The following is a 15,750-nucleotide window of genomic DNA, read 5'->3' as shown; positions in this document are numbered from 1 at the left end:
AAGATGATAAAGTTTTTCAGATGACCTGGCAATTTTAGGAGTAGGGTGTCAAAAACTGCTGATAACTAAAAAACTATACCACATAAAAATGTCATTTTATTACTAAAACAAAGATGAATAATTTTTAGGAAAAGTCATAAAACTTCAGCTAATTTGAGCCAGTAGCTTTTATGTAATCGATGAAAGTTTTAGGTATGGACGGAACCCGTCCACCCGTTAGTCCGAATAGGGTTAAAAAATGGTCACCGTACTCCACTGATATAATTATAGTAGCCTATACAGTGTATAGTACGATAGTGAATGGGTCACCATCATGGGTAGTTTTTGCTTTTGCAGCTACGACACAATCATCATCAGCAACACCTTGAAGCAAAAAATACTTTATTTTTGCGCCAGTTGTAATAAAATACGTTACAAACGCAAACAATAAGTTTTGTCTAGTTTTTGTGTGCCTCTAACAAGCAGTAAAATGTCCTGGTTCATGATAATCATCCAACATGGCTTAAAAGTTAATTCATGCAGGTTTCGCTATGAATCGTTTCAAGTTAAAACAACGTTACTGTGATGTTGTAGGATGTCACAAAGCAACTTCAGCCAATATCTGCACGGCAGAGGAGTGGCTGTCAGTTATAGTGGTCACCATTTAGATTTACGTAGCTTTGGCAACATGTTGATAAGAGAGCTGCATTTTGCATTTTTTTTCTTCTGTGCTGTTGTTTCTACAGTAGCCTACCCGTATTGCAATTGAATTTTATGAATAAATACAGACACGATCCTTTTTCTGCATAGGCTACATGGTTCCCGAATGCTTTGTAGTCATGAACTCTTAAGAAAAATAGCTCAAACCGAAGAGCTCCTAAACTTCTAAGAGTGCCCCAAATGGAAACTTTTTAATACCAAATTTATTGATTTTTATTAGCGCTTACATTTCATAGCTTTGTCCTAAAATCAGCACATGCACGTTTCCTTCAAAACTTTTCAAATCCCATAGATAGATGTTATTGGTCTCATATTTACAGAAGGAGGTCGTCGGCCAGATACAGTGAATTACAGGTTCGGTTCTGTATTTTTGTGGCCAATACAAAGCACAAGTAAAAAACTCATCAGTTAGTGTTAATAACCCTTTTAATCCAAGGCATTAATTCAATGACGTTAGAATAGAACCCAGGTAAAGGAACATTTCGTCCTCCCACATTTATTGTTTGAGCGCATCCTAATCCTGTGCTCACAATTCCTATCTGAACCCAGCAGCTTCCTCCGGTGGTCGGGTTTACAACCTGTACAATAATCACAGTCAGTTGATGAAGAAATTTACCCACTAACCAAAATTACGTTTTCCTGTCGATTCTTGCATTCTAAGAAGCAACGGTTGACATGTAAGGATAACGATTCAAAGTCACGAGTTCAATTCCTTTCTGGCGTACCAACCGCAACAAAATAAGATGACACAGTACTTTTAGTTAATCTTAGAATAATCTCCAATGGGCAAGACTTGCATAACAACTACTGTAAAATGAAAATTCAACCGAAAAGTTCGAACAACATCTAGCAACGCTGAAATTTGACACACCCTCTTCTTGGCAGGTAGTTAGACTTTTCCTTTTACTTTAATTTAACAAAAAACACATTGCATCTTTATAAAACACAGTTTATGCGTTACTAACGAGAAATTTCAATTTAAGTTCAATGGTTTATTTATAAGCCTACCTCTCGTACAAGTGGACTTCCACCGTCAAGAAAGCAAGCGTCACCAGGCCTTGCGTTGCGTGAACTGTCTGCGCAGATTATTTGCCGCGTAAAAGTAAAGGAAGCTCCTGGATACTCTCGAGGTATGTAAACGTTTGCCAAGGTGGCGCAGCTGAAAGTTATATTAGTTTTGTTTTATCATTCGCTCTGCTGTTCTTGTTTGCACGATTGCCAGGTGGCCTAAAACACGGACAAAAACGATAAATTGGCCTTATTTTATACAATGTTTCCGATGGCTAGCAAATCATTTAGACACTTTTTTGTGCAAACGCTTAATTTTCTGTAATATCAGTGCACTGCTGAACCATAAATAAATCATTTTTGCATCATTTGTTGTAAAATGTTCAAATTTCAAAATAAAACTGTTCGAAGTCCTCTAGGATTACCTGCTTGTTTGTTTTCAAATATTTTTTTGCCATCGCTAAAAATTAGTCTTTGAATCATATAATACTTTTCTTCACAGAATAAGTTTATAGTAATTTCAACATGATAAATTCATCAGCCTATATAGATATAGTCAGTTGTCAAACCGACCGTCTCGGCAAGACAGCTAATGGAATGCCATATTAATTGGAGCAGTAGTCTCCGATTCCCAGACCTACAGTAAGGCACACCTTTATTTATTGTTTTGCTATGTTTTTTCTTACTTGGGCTTTCATTTAGCCTACAATGCAGTGAACTAAGACAAAATACTCACTAAGCGATGCTTCGAACTTGTAGAAGAACTTGTTGCAGATACTGTGGCAGTATTTGCAGACTGCCAAGTTCAAACTGGCTTGGTTGCGTGTAACCAAAACCAGTAAGAACTGCATTTGCATTATTGCTCTCTGTACCTTGCAATAGAACATTTCCTGAATAAATGAAAAATTATAAGTCGCGTAAATCACGAGTCTAAGTAATAATGTGATAAATCATACCATAGTATCATGAAGCAGAAAAATATTTCTCGGCTTCTTAAGAGACATTAGCTAATAAAATTTATATGCCCAACCATTATGCAGCTCAACATAGAAAGCTACACAACAAGCAAGATCAAAGTTGTAGAGCAGCTTGCCCATACCAACCAGGCATGATTACCATTCTCCTCCAAGAGACTCACTGCACCTCTGCAGATAGGCTAGCCATTTCCAACTACATGCTAGCCGGGTCTTCCCTTAGCATGAAGCACGGCATCGCTACGTTTGTGCATGAGAGCTTGAAGTGGACTTTTGTCGATCAATCGTCAACTGATACCGAGATTGAGTGGGTGTGCATAAGTATCTCAGACTACAACATCGTCAATATCTGCACTTCTACAGGCCCCCACCCTCGCGAATGTTGCCATCATCTCTTCCAACCTTCCCCTCCCCCAGTCTCTACGTTGGCCATTTCAACTGCTAGCACACCGACTGGGGCTACAACAACACAAGCAGCGACGGAGAATTGCTGGCTGACTGGGCCTCCACAAATGGTCTTGTCATCCTATACAACCCAAAGGAACCTGCCAGTGGCATTGTCCTGAGTGCACCGGTGAAGCGATGGAACTTAAAAAAAAAAACGATTGGAATCAACACAGCCTCTTGACCAACGAATCTACTGCAAATTATCATCACTTGAAAGTTGCAATATAGACAAGGCTTACCAAAACGCATCTGCAATATCATAATAACTGCGACAAAGGCTACAATACCGCGTGGCCGTCAAACCAGCTACACACCATGCTGAAACTCTGAGTGCGAGATTCTCTATCGCTCCTACTTAAACGCCACACCTGGTACTGCTTCCAGCACCGCCGCCACCAGATTACTTGAGCGGCTGGATGCTAAGAAGCTTGAGCGATGGAACGAAGCCATCCAAACTATATCATCCAACCTGCTGAGCTTCGTCACGAACAAGCCACTCTGTCTCTCGGCCGGCGGGTGTTGGAGCCCAACCATCTTCTTCACTCCAAGATTTCTGCTACTTCTAGCACTCTCAGCGACTGGAATCAAGATACCCACTCCTGCCAGCCGCTCAACTTCTGATCAACGAAGCTGATGGACATAGGGTGGGCCGTTTTTGACTTTTTTCGACAATCAAAAACGGCTAGTCATAAAAAGTGGCACATGCATGAAAAAATTACGTGTGCAAAATTTCATCAGTTTGGGGGTGCATCTTCTGCCCCCGCAGGGGGGTCAAACTTTCAATTTTTTGAAAAAAAAACGAGAAATTTAACTTTCTCTTTTAACATAATTTTTTTTATAATTTTTCTACTGGCTAGTTATAAATTGTAAGTGGGATGTACACAGAACTTTCCTATGTAAAGGCATGTTCGAAGCTTAAGGTTTACTGCCCCCGCATCGACGACCAAAATGCTGAATTTTCACCAATTTGAGATGCTATTTTGTCATTGCTCAATAAACAAACTTGTCGCAAAAGGGCGAGATGGTGTTAACGCTGTAGCCTACGCTCATTTATGTTCTGTCCATTAACTTTGCAGGATGATACGAGTGAGGTACGAATATCAGTAGGAATTACAAAAAAAAATGAATAACCTTTTGAAGTGAAATTCTAGAGGTAGGCCTAAATTTCAGCAAAATTTGGACCAAATGAAAGAATCTGCAAAGCAAAATATTTGAAATCGGTTGTTGTAGTTTAAGTGTTCTAATTTTCTGCCATGTACTTGCCCGTAGGAAAATCGTGTCCCTGTTACAGAACAACAGTTCCTTCTTGATCAAAGAACAACTCGCATAATGATGATTGATAAACATAATAAATCGGCCAGAAAATCTAATTTTAAACGTTTTCCGAGGAGAGTCGCAAGATCAGAACAATTCCGTTCTTTACGTGAAGACCCAGGAGCAGGCACAAGTAGCGCTTTGGTTAAAACACCTTTAACTTCTTATTCAAGCTCAGAAACTTTGTCATCTAATGAAGAACGCTGCGAAGATTTTAATTATCAACCCAGTTTTGCCTCGGAAAACCCCAGAAAAAGGAAGGTTACTTCCAGTTTAGTAGTATTTGCTGAATCATGCGATCGTACTGGTATTTCAGATAGGTCTGCAGCACTTATTGCTTCATCATTTCTACAAGATGCGGGAGTTGTAACGGATAACGAAACTCAATCAGTCATAGATAAAAGCAAAGTGAGAAGAGCAAGAAATGAGGTTTACAACTAAAATGGAAAGTAGGCCTATCATGTGCATAAATTTGCAAAGCATATATTTTGATGGCCGAAAAGATAAACCATCAAACAAAATGAAATTGCTGGGCGACTTCGAAAACATTTCACAGTTGAAGAACACATTACTTTACTTGAGGAGCCAAGTTATTATTTCATTGGTCATTTTACTGTAGCCAACTGATCTAATGTGTCAATAGCTACCGGGATTCTTGAATATCTTGGATCCAATAAAATTAGCTACGATAATGTAATGGCAATTGGATGCGATGGAACCGCAATAAACACAGGTCAAAAAGGCGTCGTGATAAAGCTCCTGGAAGATCATTTTCAAAAGCCACTTCAATGGTTAATATGCCTACTCCATAGTAATGAATTGCCTCTTAGGCATCTTATAAAAGATATGGCAATACTAGCAGGCCTGATAGCTTCACTGGGCCCATTATAAAACAGCTAGCCACTGTCACACAACTAGATGTTGTAAAATATAAAGCAGTTCCGGCACCAGAGATGAAAATTGATGAAAATGACCTCAGCACTGGCCAAAAATATCTTCTACACATGTACAGAGCAGTGAAAAGTGGAGATATATCAATTCATTTCACATATAGGAGTCCAGGTATGATGAACCACTCAAGATGGTTGAACACAGCCAATAGAATTCTACGTTTATATGTTGCATCTAACGCGTCAGCTGTATCGGTGGAACGTGTGGACTATATTATGAATGTTTATATTCCAGTATGGTTTGCCATTATAAAGGAAAGCAATTTCACTAATGGCCAAAAACACTTGTTTAAAATTCTACACTCTGCTCAGAAGCTATCGAATAAAGCTCGCAATATCCTCAACAAAGTAATATAGAGGTATGCGTTTTATGCTCATCCTGAAAACATTTTGATTGCAATCATATTTTATACCAAAGAGTATGTAAGGGAACTAGGATGGAGAAGAATTTTCAATTCAAGAATGTTATCATCTCACAGCACTCGTCAGTAAAAATTCACCCTGTCAATATTGCAGTTCAGTTCCGAACGTTACTTTGAGATGATAGACTGGCAAAATATTCCAGTTACGGAACCCCCAGCGATGCGTGGTGTTGACAGCAATGTGATAAAAGAGCACATCAAAACAAAGATGCCTTCACAACAGTTGTTTTCTACGTTTTCTCTGCCACACACAACAGATGCTCATCACATGTGGTGGACAGCGTTGAAAGAGATGGGTAGCCGTGGCCGAGTGGTTAGCGCGTTGGGCTCGCAGTCGAGAGCCTGCATGTTCGACTCCAGCCACCCGCACTTGCTGTTGTTTCTCACTTGCTGTTGTTTCTCAAACTTAACGATAATTGCCTCTACCTAGTGATCGATTTCGAGTAATGGGTAGTACCAAATTTAAGTCATAAGTAAAGTAGACAACCGGAAAACAGACATTGCCGTCGGCTGCAGCGTGGGTCAGGTGTATGTCGGAAGGCATAGCGCTCAAGTCTGCTTTCCCGCAATGCAGGATAAAGACAAACAAACAAAATTAAAGCAATATTACAATTACAATCAAGGAAAAAAAATTTCTAGGTTCCAATCGAAACAAGATTTTATGATTCATTAGACTTCAGCCAGAACTAAATTTGAGCAATAATCTGGGGAACTGGCTAAAAGACCTTGTTGTTTGTTGTATTTTTGACATAATTTCGTTTTTTTTTTGTTAACACAAGTTCTTTTTTATCGTTACATTGCTGTCAAACAAAGTTTACTCTTGTATGTGGTTCTCTAGTAGCCTATCAAGTGAACGTTTAATGGTTTGTAAATGACAAATTTGTGTAAACAAAATCATGATAACAATTCACGTGGAACTGTACAGTACATTTCATTTACGGAACCTGCAGATCATATTGCTTTTATTCTGAAGTAAATTATAGGTTGCGTTTTATAGCTGCAACTGATCAAACGTAGGCTACTATTGCTTTTAATTTAAGCAAGACTACGTCTTATAGTTTGTCAGTTTGTATCATCCTGCAAAGTTAGTGGACAGAACATAAATGAGCGCACAGCGTTAACACCATCTCGCCCTTTTGCGACAAGTTTGTTTATTGAGCAATGACAAAATAGCATTTCAAATGGGTGAAAATTCAGCATTTTGGTCGTCGATGCGGGGGCAGTAAACCTTAAGCTTCGAACATGCCTTTACATAAGAAAGTTCTGTGTACATCCCACTTACAATTTATAACTAGCCAGAAGAAAAATTATAAAAAAAATTATGTTAAAAGAGAAAGTGAATTTTCTCATTTTTTTTCTAAAAATTGAAAGTTTGACCCCCCTGCGGGGGCAGAAGATGCACCCCCAAACTGATGAAATTTTGCACACGTAATTTTTTCATGCATGTGCCACTTTTTATGACTAGCCGTTTTTGAATTTCAAAAAAAAGTAAAAAACGGCCCACCCTAATGGACAAAGCATCTTTGCGGCTAGTTGAGCAGACCATAAATGGAATTCTGAATGGAAGTCAAGTACCACCAGACTCCATTCGTTCATCCATGACGCCGAAACCCGCCCCACCGGCCTGACACTACAAAGATAGGCGTAGGCGCACCTCAACCGTTTTTGTACAGGCGTCGGGCTTGTCCGCTAAACCATGTACCAATGGAGAATGGCCGCTTCCTCCTCCTGTGAATGTGCCGAGAAACAGACCTCAGACCGTTATCATCAACGATTGAACCATCTTCAAGCCACCTAAAGGAGCGGAAGGTCTGCGTGTCTTGAATGATGAAACCAAGGGCTAGCAGCATTCCAGTGTAGTCCGGGAACATCGCAAATCTGAGCTGAGAATAGAATAGACCTTCTGCCCCAGAGGCTCACACAAAGAAGAAGCTGATAAGGTATATCATGTGTTGTGTAGTTGAAATGATGTCTGTAAATTTTGCTTTGGCCAATTATCGTAACCATTAAAGGAAGATTTGTCGTGGAATTGCATGTATAAGATTTGTATAAGATTTGTCGTGGAATTGCATGTATAAGATTTGTATAAGATTTGTCGTGGAATTGCATGTAATACTTCTCGAGTTGAACCATCGTCATTTCATCTGTTAATTTCTTTATTCGTTAGCTATAGACAATTTTTTCTGAGCTACATGGATTGGATTGCCTACTATTAGTTTTGGTGACTACGAAGTAAACTCTTCGACCTCCCCGACATTCCAGTTGGTTAATTCTGTGAAAGAAGAAATGAAAAAAATCAATCGGCGCTGGTCAGACGCTCGGGGTGTGCACTTAACGAATTTTTAGGATAGGCTGTTCTGGTCTTTCGTTGGTTAAATGTAACACTTTTGCCTACAGGGTACAAACGTCTGATTTGATTACTCGCTTGGAATTTCAATCAAATCAGTGCCTTTGTACTCTTCAACTCAATTACATTCTTGCGTTCTTTTCTCAGTACAAATAAATTACGTGACGTTTAGCATCACTTTAGGTGAGTCTAATACTGCAGTGCAAGTGACTACAATATTTCACTTAGACTTATTTTGCCTGCCACTACCTTGTTCTATCCAGTAAAAATAAAAAAATAGCTTTCTATTTAGAGGCACATAGATCATGAAATGATGTACAAATATACAACAATGATTGACTTTGCATCAGTTGTTCAAAGCCTCTGCAAGTAGGCTATTCTAAACTGCCAGCATTGTGTGCAATAAAGCTTTCTTGGTCCGTAAGTATGAATAACTATTGTCACAATCCATCTATCCAATCATAACACTTCATGTACATTGTACAAGCTTATCTTGCCGCAGCAGCGGATAAGACGCTCGCTTTCCAATCATGCAATCCTGGCTCGACTCTCAGCTTAAGCTGGTTGTTGAAAAATTACCGCTCACCTCTACCCAGCGTGTAATAAATTGGGTGGGCGTAGTTGCTGAAGTAAAGGCGACCGAAAGAAAGGAACTGGCCACCCTACTCTCATAAGTGCCAAAGGCTTAGTATAATGAGAACCTTATCTTCTCATCCCTCGATGCTTGGATCAAGTATGGGACTCACCTTTCTTTACCTACATTTAATAAAGAGTACCAGGGTATAAATACAAATTGTCGTATTTCGCTACACATGGTTTTACAGAATAGACATTTTATGGAGTAACAGTATTAGCCTAAGTTATTTTGGCAGCCGATTGTAGCATCGAATAGACAGCGATAGACACGTGTTTCGCCCATGAGGCTGGGCTCATCAGTATTGCACCGTATTCTTGCCACTTGAGTAATCGACCGCCGCTTTACCAGTCAGTTTAACTCTTATCTTTGTGGAAAGAAAGAGCCAACAAAACCAGCAGGTGCCTGGGGTGGGTTATGTGAAGAAAGGCGTTCTTCCCGGCTATCAGCACAAGGCTGATTACTCACTAGCACAGCGAGCAGCAGTAACGCTTCGCTAACCAGAACGGTGTAGCTTCCACGCTAGCCATGAAGAATGGCTAGCGTGGCTACGAAGAATGGCTACGAAGAATGGCTACACCATGGCTAGCGTGGAAGCTACACCGTTCTGGTTAGCGAAGCGTTACTGCTGCTCGCTGTGCTAGTGAGTAATCAGCCTTGTGCTGATAGCCGGGAAGAACGCCTTTCTTCACAGTATTAGCCTAGTTATTTTTTCCACGTACTGTCTCTTATGCAACTTTCTGCTTCTGTCTTTACTCCAGTGGAAACTCCTCCGGACTCTTCTCCAATGCAGCTGCTGTTCATGCAAGGCAAGCATACCGGTCTCACAGAATTTGTAAATTGAATTGTAACGTCTGTAGCTGGACCAACAGAAAGCCACAAGTTTCCCCTTAAACGAGTCAAGCCTGGTCGTACGATCCAACTAAATCTTTGACCAACTTTTATCTGAAAGTAGAAAGTGGCTTCTCAACATTAATTGTTAATCAAAAAGAAAATGAAATAAATTTGATTACTGGTGAAATAAATTTGAGTGTTGATGAAATAAATTTGATTACTGGTGAAATAAATTTGAGTGTTGATGAAATAAATTTGAGTGTTGATGAAATAAATTTGAGTGTTGATGAAATAAATGTGATTACTGTGCAGAGCAATTATGAAGAATAGTGCTGCACAATAAAAACGATCAAGAAAAATGAATTATTACTTGCGGGCTGCATAATCCACAAGTGTTGTGGACTATTGGATTACGTATACAGTATTATATTCAGACGGGAAAAATGAAAGCAATCGTCCTAAAAGTAACCGTCGAAGGAGCATACCACACTATCTCATTGTTGTAGTTAAAACAGTTAATTTCTACTTATTTAAAAGTGAATTAATAAGCCAATAATTATTAACACAAACTGTAATGGTAAAATATATTTAAATTATCACATGGGCCGCATAAAACGATTTGCCTGCCGCATGCGGCCCGTGTGTTGTGCAAGCCTGATGAAGAACTATTCAAAAACTTTTCTAATTATTGTGAAACAATTTTTTGACATCATAACAAACAAGAAACCTTCTCATGCAGTCAATGTGATTATAACTGAATTAGAAACATTACAAAGTACACATCAATGACTTGAACCTTTGGAATTTCTGTGTACGATGGCAAAGTACATTTTTAGAACTGTTAATGTGCAGTAAGCACTTTTGAAAATATGTCTTGCAATACATTGTTACGGATGATGGTAAACAAGTTAGTTCTAATCACATTTTACCAAATTTAAAAGTTTGCAATATCATTTGTTATAATTGAAAGTGAGACATTGGCTACAACTTAAACGTCCAATAACAAATATGTTACGGAAGCTGTCAGTTATGCTAATACAAAAAAAGTAAATTACCCACGTCACCGATCTTGCAATTTATTGGTGTTTTTTGTTTCATTGTTGGAGAATAATGCTTAGCTAAACCAGAGTGAAACTGTTCACCAGGCATTTGATAAATAAAGTGACTTGCGTTCTTCTGGCGACTATAGGCTACTAGGTTACCTCCTAATCAGTACCAGCAAAACCTAGTAGCCTACCGTTTTCAGGCATCACTGCATTATCAATTAAACTGAGCGGTAATCTTGTTGCGTTTTTAAAATCTGATTCTTGCTACTTTATTCATTTCGTCAGTATGTTTTTGTGTTGTGCCATTTGTTGCTGAACAGGTTGTGTTTACGTGTTTCAGCTCCCTTGATAAAGTCAGTCGTGCTGACTGATGAAAAGTCGGTAATAAAAGCTAGGTATCATCTTTAACATCAGGAGGTAACCTAGTAGCCTATATTTTTAAAGCTGTAAAGTGTAAAGGAAAGTTTAAAGTGTAAGAATAACAATTAAAAAAATCGTGTTTTATGGATCAAAAGTAGCATAGTTTGTAACCTTACCAATGCTACGTTGTAGTCATATGTTTGGAGGGAAAATTGAGGATCTGTGATTATTTTATTTGCGCCGAATATTTGGACAGTAGATGGAAGAGTGTCAAATGCGCTCGTTGGGCGTTGATGCATACCTAAATATATATCATGCAGATGATTAGCCGAAAGCATTTACGGTCGATAAAAACCTATAATGAGATCGGCACCAACATCGGCCAGCAGTTAGATATGTCTTAAATATGTACGATTGTACGTGTTAGGCGTCCTCGGCAGCAGAATCGTACCTCACATTGATAAAATCCTCGAAAGTTTACAAGCAAAGAAATTTAATGCCACCTTTTTGCTTTTCGTCCTGTGAACTTTGTTGTTCATATCCCATTATTACTATTTCTGTACTTAATTTATAATTCAGAGCAATTTTCTGTGTTGCTTGACTACGTTAAATTAATTTACATCATTTCATTTTTGTTGTACTTTTGCATGACGCACAAAAGTACATATACTCAAACCTTTTCGACAAGTTTATAATTTAATCAAAAAGTAAAGAGCCCAAAATATAGATACTTAACTCATATTCAGCAAACGTTTTGACAACTATGCTGTCTTCATCTTCATAGCTATAAATGTTAATATACAATTATAGCACAGAAGATGAAAACAGTATAGTTTTCGAAACGTTTGCTGGACATAAGTTTGGTATTATTTTACATTTTGGGCTCTTTATTTTTTGATTAGAATAACCAGGCGTTCCAATTATTTGCTCCTAAGTTTAGAATTAATAGGGTACTAAAAAGAAAGAATGAGAGGAATTTCGATACGGCGTTTATGCTCCCTTCCAAAGTTTTGTCACAAACGGTTCTTCAATTTAGGGTTGTTTGATTTTATGAAAAATCAAAAAAAGAGGTTGCCAGTTCAAATCCCACCCGAAGCATGCAGGTGTGTTTTTTTTCAAGGAGTAAGTTACGTCATGAATGTCATGCTTTCACGGTGGCAGGAAGATTGACTGATACATTTTTCGCCTATCAAATCTAAACTCTTCAACTTTTAAGAATAAAACTCCGACTCCAAAAGAGAAGTAAAGCTTACCTAGGGTTAGGCGAACGTCGTTTATCCATTGTGGGTTGGTTTGGTTAAAGCGCAGAATCACCCGAGCCACCGTCAAGATCCATTTATTGTTTATAATGCTACCTCCACCGTAAATGTTTTGTTGGCTGTATGACTGATAATAATTTAAAGACAAAATATTATTTAAAATTTATTTGCTACTATAGATTATAAATTATGTTTGAAGGTTTTTGAACTCCATAACCCTACTGCACATTTTAAAACCGTTTTTAATCAAAATATACTGTAATTTGTAATTTATAAAACAGTTCAATAAAACATCACATTGCTTGTGTAATATTCTTCATATCATTAAGTTTGTAAATCAACTTCTAAAGGAAAAAAGGGATATTATTGTTGGATATAACCTTAACGTATTGTATTCTTACCTCAACAAAATTTGAGCCTCTCAAACCTACAAGAACATGCCAAGGCCAAGCCCCCGGTCTGGCGTCTTCCCCTCCAACTGCGCGTCGAACTCTCCGTCGGCTTCGTATGTTTCCAACGTCACCAGCTTGCCCACATTCACTAAAACCTTTCAAAAATATCGTCAATGCAAATTCTCTCAGTAGTGCTGAATACTCAAAATGATTTTTATTTTAACGCTAATTTAGAGGTTTAGGAAAGCAATCGATATGTTCAACTGGCATGTTGGGTCTTGAATAAACACTTGATGAATTCCGAACTGATGGACCAGCAACAATCATACGCCATAGTTTCATTTGCATCATCAAAAAATATTTTACCTCTGCACTGTGGAACTCTATTGGACCACTGCCTGCTTCTTAAACATGAAACAGTCAAAGTCCCGGATGGTTGACCGACCATCTCATAACCAGGATTGCAGAAATAGGTGATGGTCTCGCCTACAGGAAGCGAACTTCCTTGGGGTGATACTGATCCAAATGCAGGTGGTTCAGGAATTAAGCAACCTATTACTGTACAATATAAGACAAAAACAAAACTGTTTTAAACATGAATTACCATATTAAAATAAATTTCCAGTCTCATTACCTGCATCTAATGAGTTTATGAAATGACTTCTTTCTGAAGGATTTTCGTTCAAACAACATTCTTACCTCTGCAAGTGGGAACACTATTGGACCATTGTCTGCTTTCCAGACATTTAACAGTCAAACGTCCAGACGGTTGACCGACCATCTCATAACCAGGATTGCAGGAATAGGTTATGGTCCCGCCTAAAGGAAGCGAATTTGCTGAAGATGATACTGATCCGAATGAAGGCGGATCAGGAATGAAGCACCGAATTTCTACAAAACGAAATAAAATTAGGTCTAGGATACTGTGCTGTTTTAAGCAAATCTCCATGGAAATGTCTTACCTCTACATCGTGGAACTCTATTGGACCACTGTCTATTTCTTAGACATGTAACAGTCAAACTACCCGACGGTCGACCGATCATCTCATAACCAGGATTGCAAGAATAAGTGATGGTTCTGCCTACAGGAAACGAACTTGCTCGAGGTGATACTGATCCAAATGCAGGTGGTTCAGGAATTAAGCAACCTATTACTGTACGATAAAAGACAAAAACAAAACTGTTTTAAACATGAATTACCATATTAAAATAAATTTCCAGTCTCATTACCTGCATCTAAGAAATTTATGAAATGACTTCTTTCTGAAAGAATTTTGTTCAAACAACATTCTTACCACTGCAAGTGGGAACACTATTGGACCATTGTCTGCTTTCCAGACATTTAACAGTCAAACGTCCCGACGGTTGACCGACCATCTCATAACCAGGATTGCAGGAATAGATTATAGTCTCGCCTTGAGGAAGCGAACTTACTCGAGATGATACTGATCCAAATGCAGGTGGATTTGGAACGATGCAACGAATTTCTGTATAAAATAGAAAAAAAAGCAAAAAAACAGAAGTAGTTAAGTCAGATTGGCTACCTTCTGCTGCATCCTTTAATAACTACATATTGACCCGACATCGTGGAATCGTGGAACCCCATTGGTCCATAGCTTTTTCAGTAAGCACACAGCACGCAAACTACCCGACAGTTGATCAACCATCTCATAACCAAGGTTGCAGGAATAGGTTATAGTCTCGCCTTCAGGAAGCGAATTTTTTCGAGATGATACTGATCCAAAGGCCGGTGGATCAAGAATTAAGCAAAGAATTTCTACAAAACCAAACAAAATTAGGTCTAGGATACTGTGCTGTTTTAAGCAATTCTCCATGGAAATGTCTTACCTCTACATTCTGGAACTCTATTGGACCACTGTCTATTTCTTAGACATGTAACGGTCAAACTACCCGACGGTCGACCGATCATCTCATAACCAGGATTGCAGGAATAAGTGATGGTTTTGCCTACAGGAAGCGAACTCGCTTGAGGTGATACTGATCCAAATAAATAACCAGGTAGTTCAGGAATTAAGCAACCTATCACTGTAAAAGACAAGGAAAAGTGTTTTGAAGGTTCATTCATCCATAGCTTGTCACTCGAGTGTCGAAGCTAGATAAAAGCATTTTTTTAATGTTTTTTAGATCATTGTCGTCACAGGAAGGGTTAAGGGGATAGTTGGTAAGGATTTGCTTCATCGTCTGATTGTCTAAGGCTTAGACTCTAAGCCATAATCACACATTGGGTCGGGACTCATCTTCCATTGAAAAAGATTGGTTTTATTTCTTCCGATTCCGCAGCGGGCTCTATTCAAGCACCATCACTCTCTTCTCACAAGAGTGGGAGCTTGTTGAGATAAATTACCTTAAAATCAATTACCAGTCTCATTAAATACGCCGATGAAGTTTATGTAATGATTTCTTTTTGAAGTATTTTCGTTAGTTTTAACTGAATCAAATGAAATAAGACTAAAGAATAGTCTTACTTCTACATTTGGGAACTCCATTGGACCACTGCTTGCTTCTTAGACATGTAACAGTTAAACGGCCCGATGGTTGGTCGATCATCTCATAACCTGGATTGCAGGAATAGGTTAAGGTCCGGCCGATAGAAAGAGCATTTGCTGGAGATGATACTGAACCAAATGCAGGCGGTTCAGGAACGACACAACGAGTTTCTAAAAAAAACAAAGTAATATCAGATCTAGTGTATGAATCAAACAATTTAAATGTTTAGATGTAGCAAAAAAGTGAAAAAAAAGTTACACTTTTTGATGAATGATCAACTGGCCAATCTCAAAACGTGTTGTTTTTTTTAAATTATTCTGCAATTTTCCATATCTTATTTTATCGGTTAGCAGTAACAACCTTAAATAGACACTGATATGTTTATGCAGTACTTGGTAAAACCCTTAAAATGCCACCTAACAGCACTAATTTCACAAGTGTAGATATAAAAGGATCTGTTTTAGCCTGATGCTGTGGGCTCGCTGTGATTGTGGCGGTTTTTCACGAGCTTTCGGAACGCTGTTCAGACTAAGACAATTGGTTTGTATCTCTACAT

The 15,750-nt window shown here is 38.5% G+C and overlaps 1 protein-coding gene across 1 annotated transcript in view; it reads right to left on the bottom strand.

The window, feature by feature from the left end:
* Positions 1–417: 417 nt before the first annotated feature.
* The window catches only part of LOC145785274 (uncharacterized), a 36,654-nt gene continuing 21,321 nt past the window's right edge, over positions 418–15,750 (bottom strand). The window contains exons 26-38 of the mRNA XM_082596951.1: positions 15,173–15,364; positions 14,535–14,732; positions 13,982–14,173; positions 13,649–13,840; positions 13,386–13,577; positions 13,053–13,244; positions 12,696–12,841; positions 12,289–12,421; positions 11,212–11,336; positions 9,518–9,740; positions 2,444–2,597; positions 1,708–1,858; positions 418–1,277 (exon numbers count right to left, since the gene is read on the bottom strand). Of these exons, the coding sequence (XP_082453077.1) occupies positions 1,104–1,277; positions 1,708–1,858; positions 2,444–2,597; positions 9,518–9,740; positions 11,212–11,336; positions 12,289–12,421; positions 12,696–12,841; positions 13,053–13,244; positions 13,386–13,577; positions 13,649–13,840; positions 13,982–14,173; positions 14,535–14,732; positions 15,173–15,364 (2,264 nt within the window). The 3' untranslated portion in view covers positions 418–1,103. The remainder of the gene's footprint in view (positions 1,278–1,707; positions 1,859–2,443; positions 2,598–9,517; positions 9,741–11,211; positions 11,337–12,288; positions 12,422–12,695; positions 12,842–13,052; positions 13,245–13,385; positions 13,578–13,648; positions 13,841–13,981; positions 14,174–14,534; positions 14,733–15,172; positions 15,365–15,750) is intronic.

The sequence above is a fragment of the Aplidium turbinatum genome, chromosome 16 (assembly GCF_918807975.1).
Source record: "Aplidium turbinatum chromosome 16, kaAplTurb1.1, whole genome shotgun sequence".
Taxonomy (NCBI): Eukaryota; Metazoa; Chordata; class Ascidiacea; order Aplousobranchia; family Polyclinidae; genus Aplidium; species Aplidium turbinatum.
This window is presented reverse-complemented; position numbering and strand designations above follow the sequence as displayed.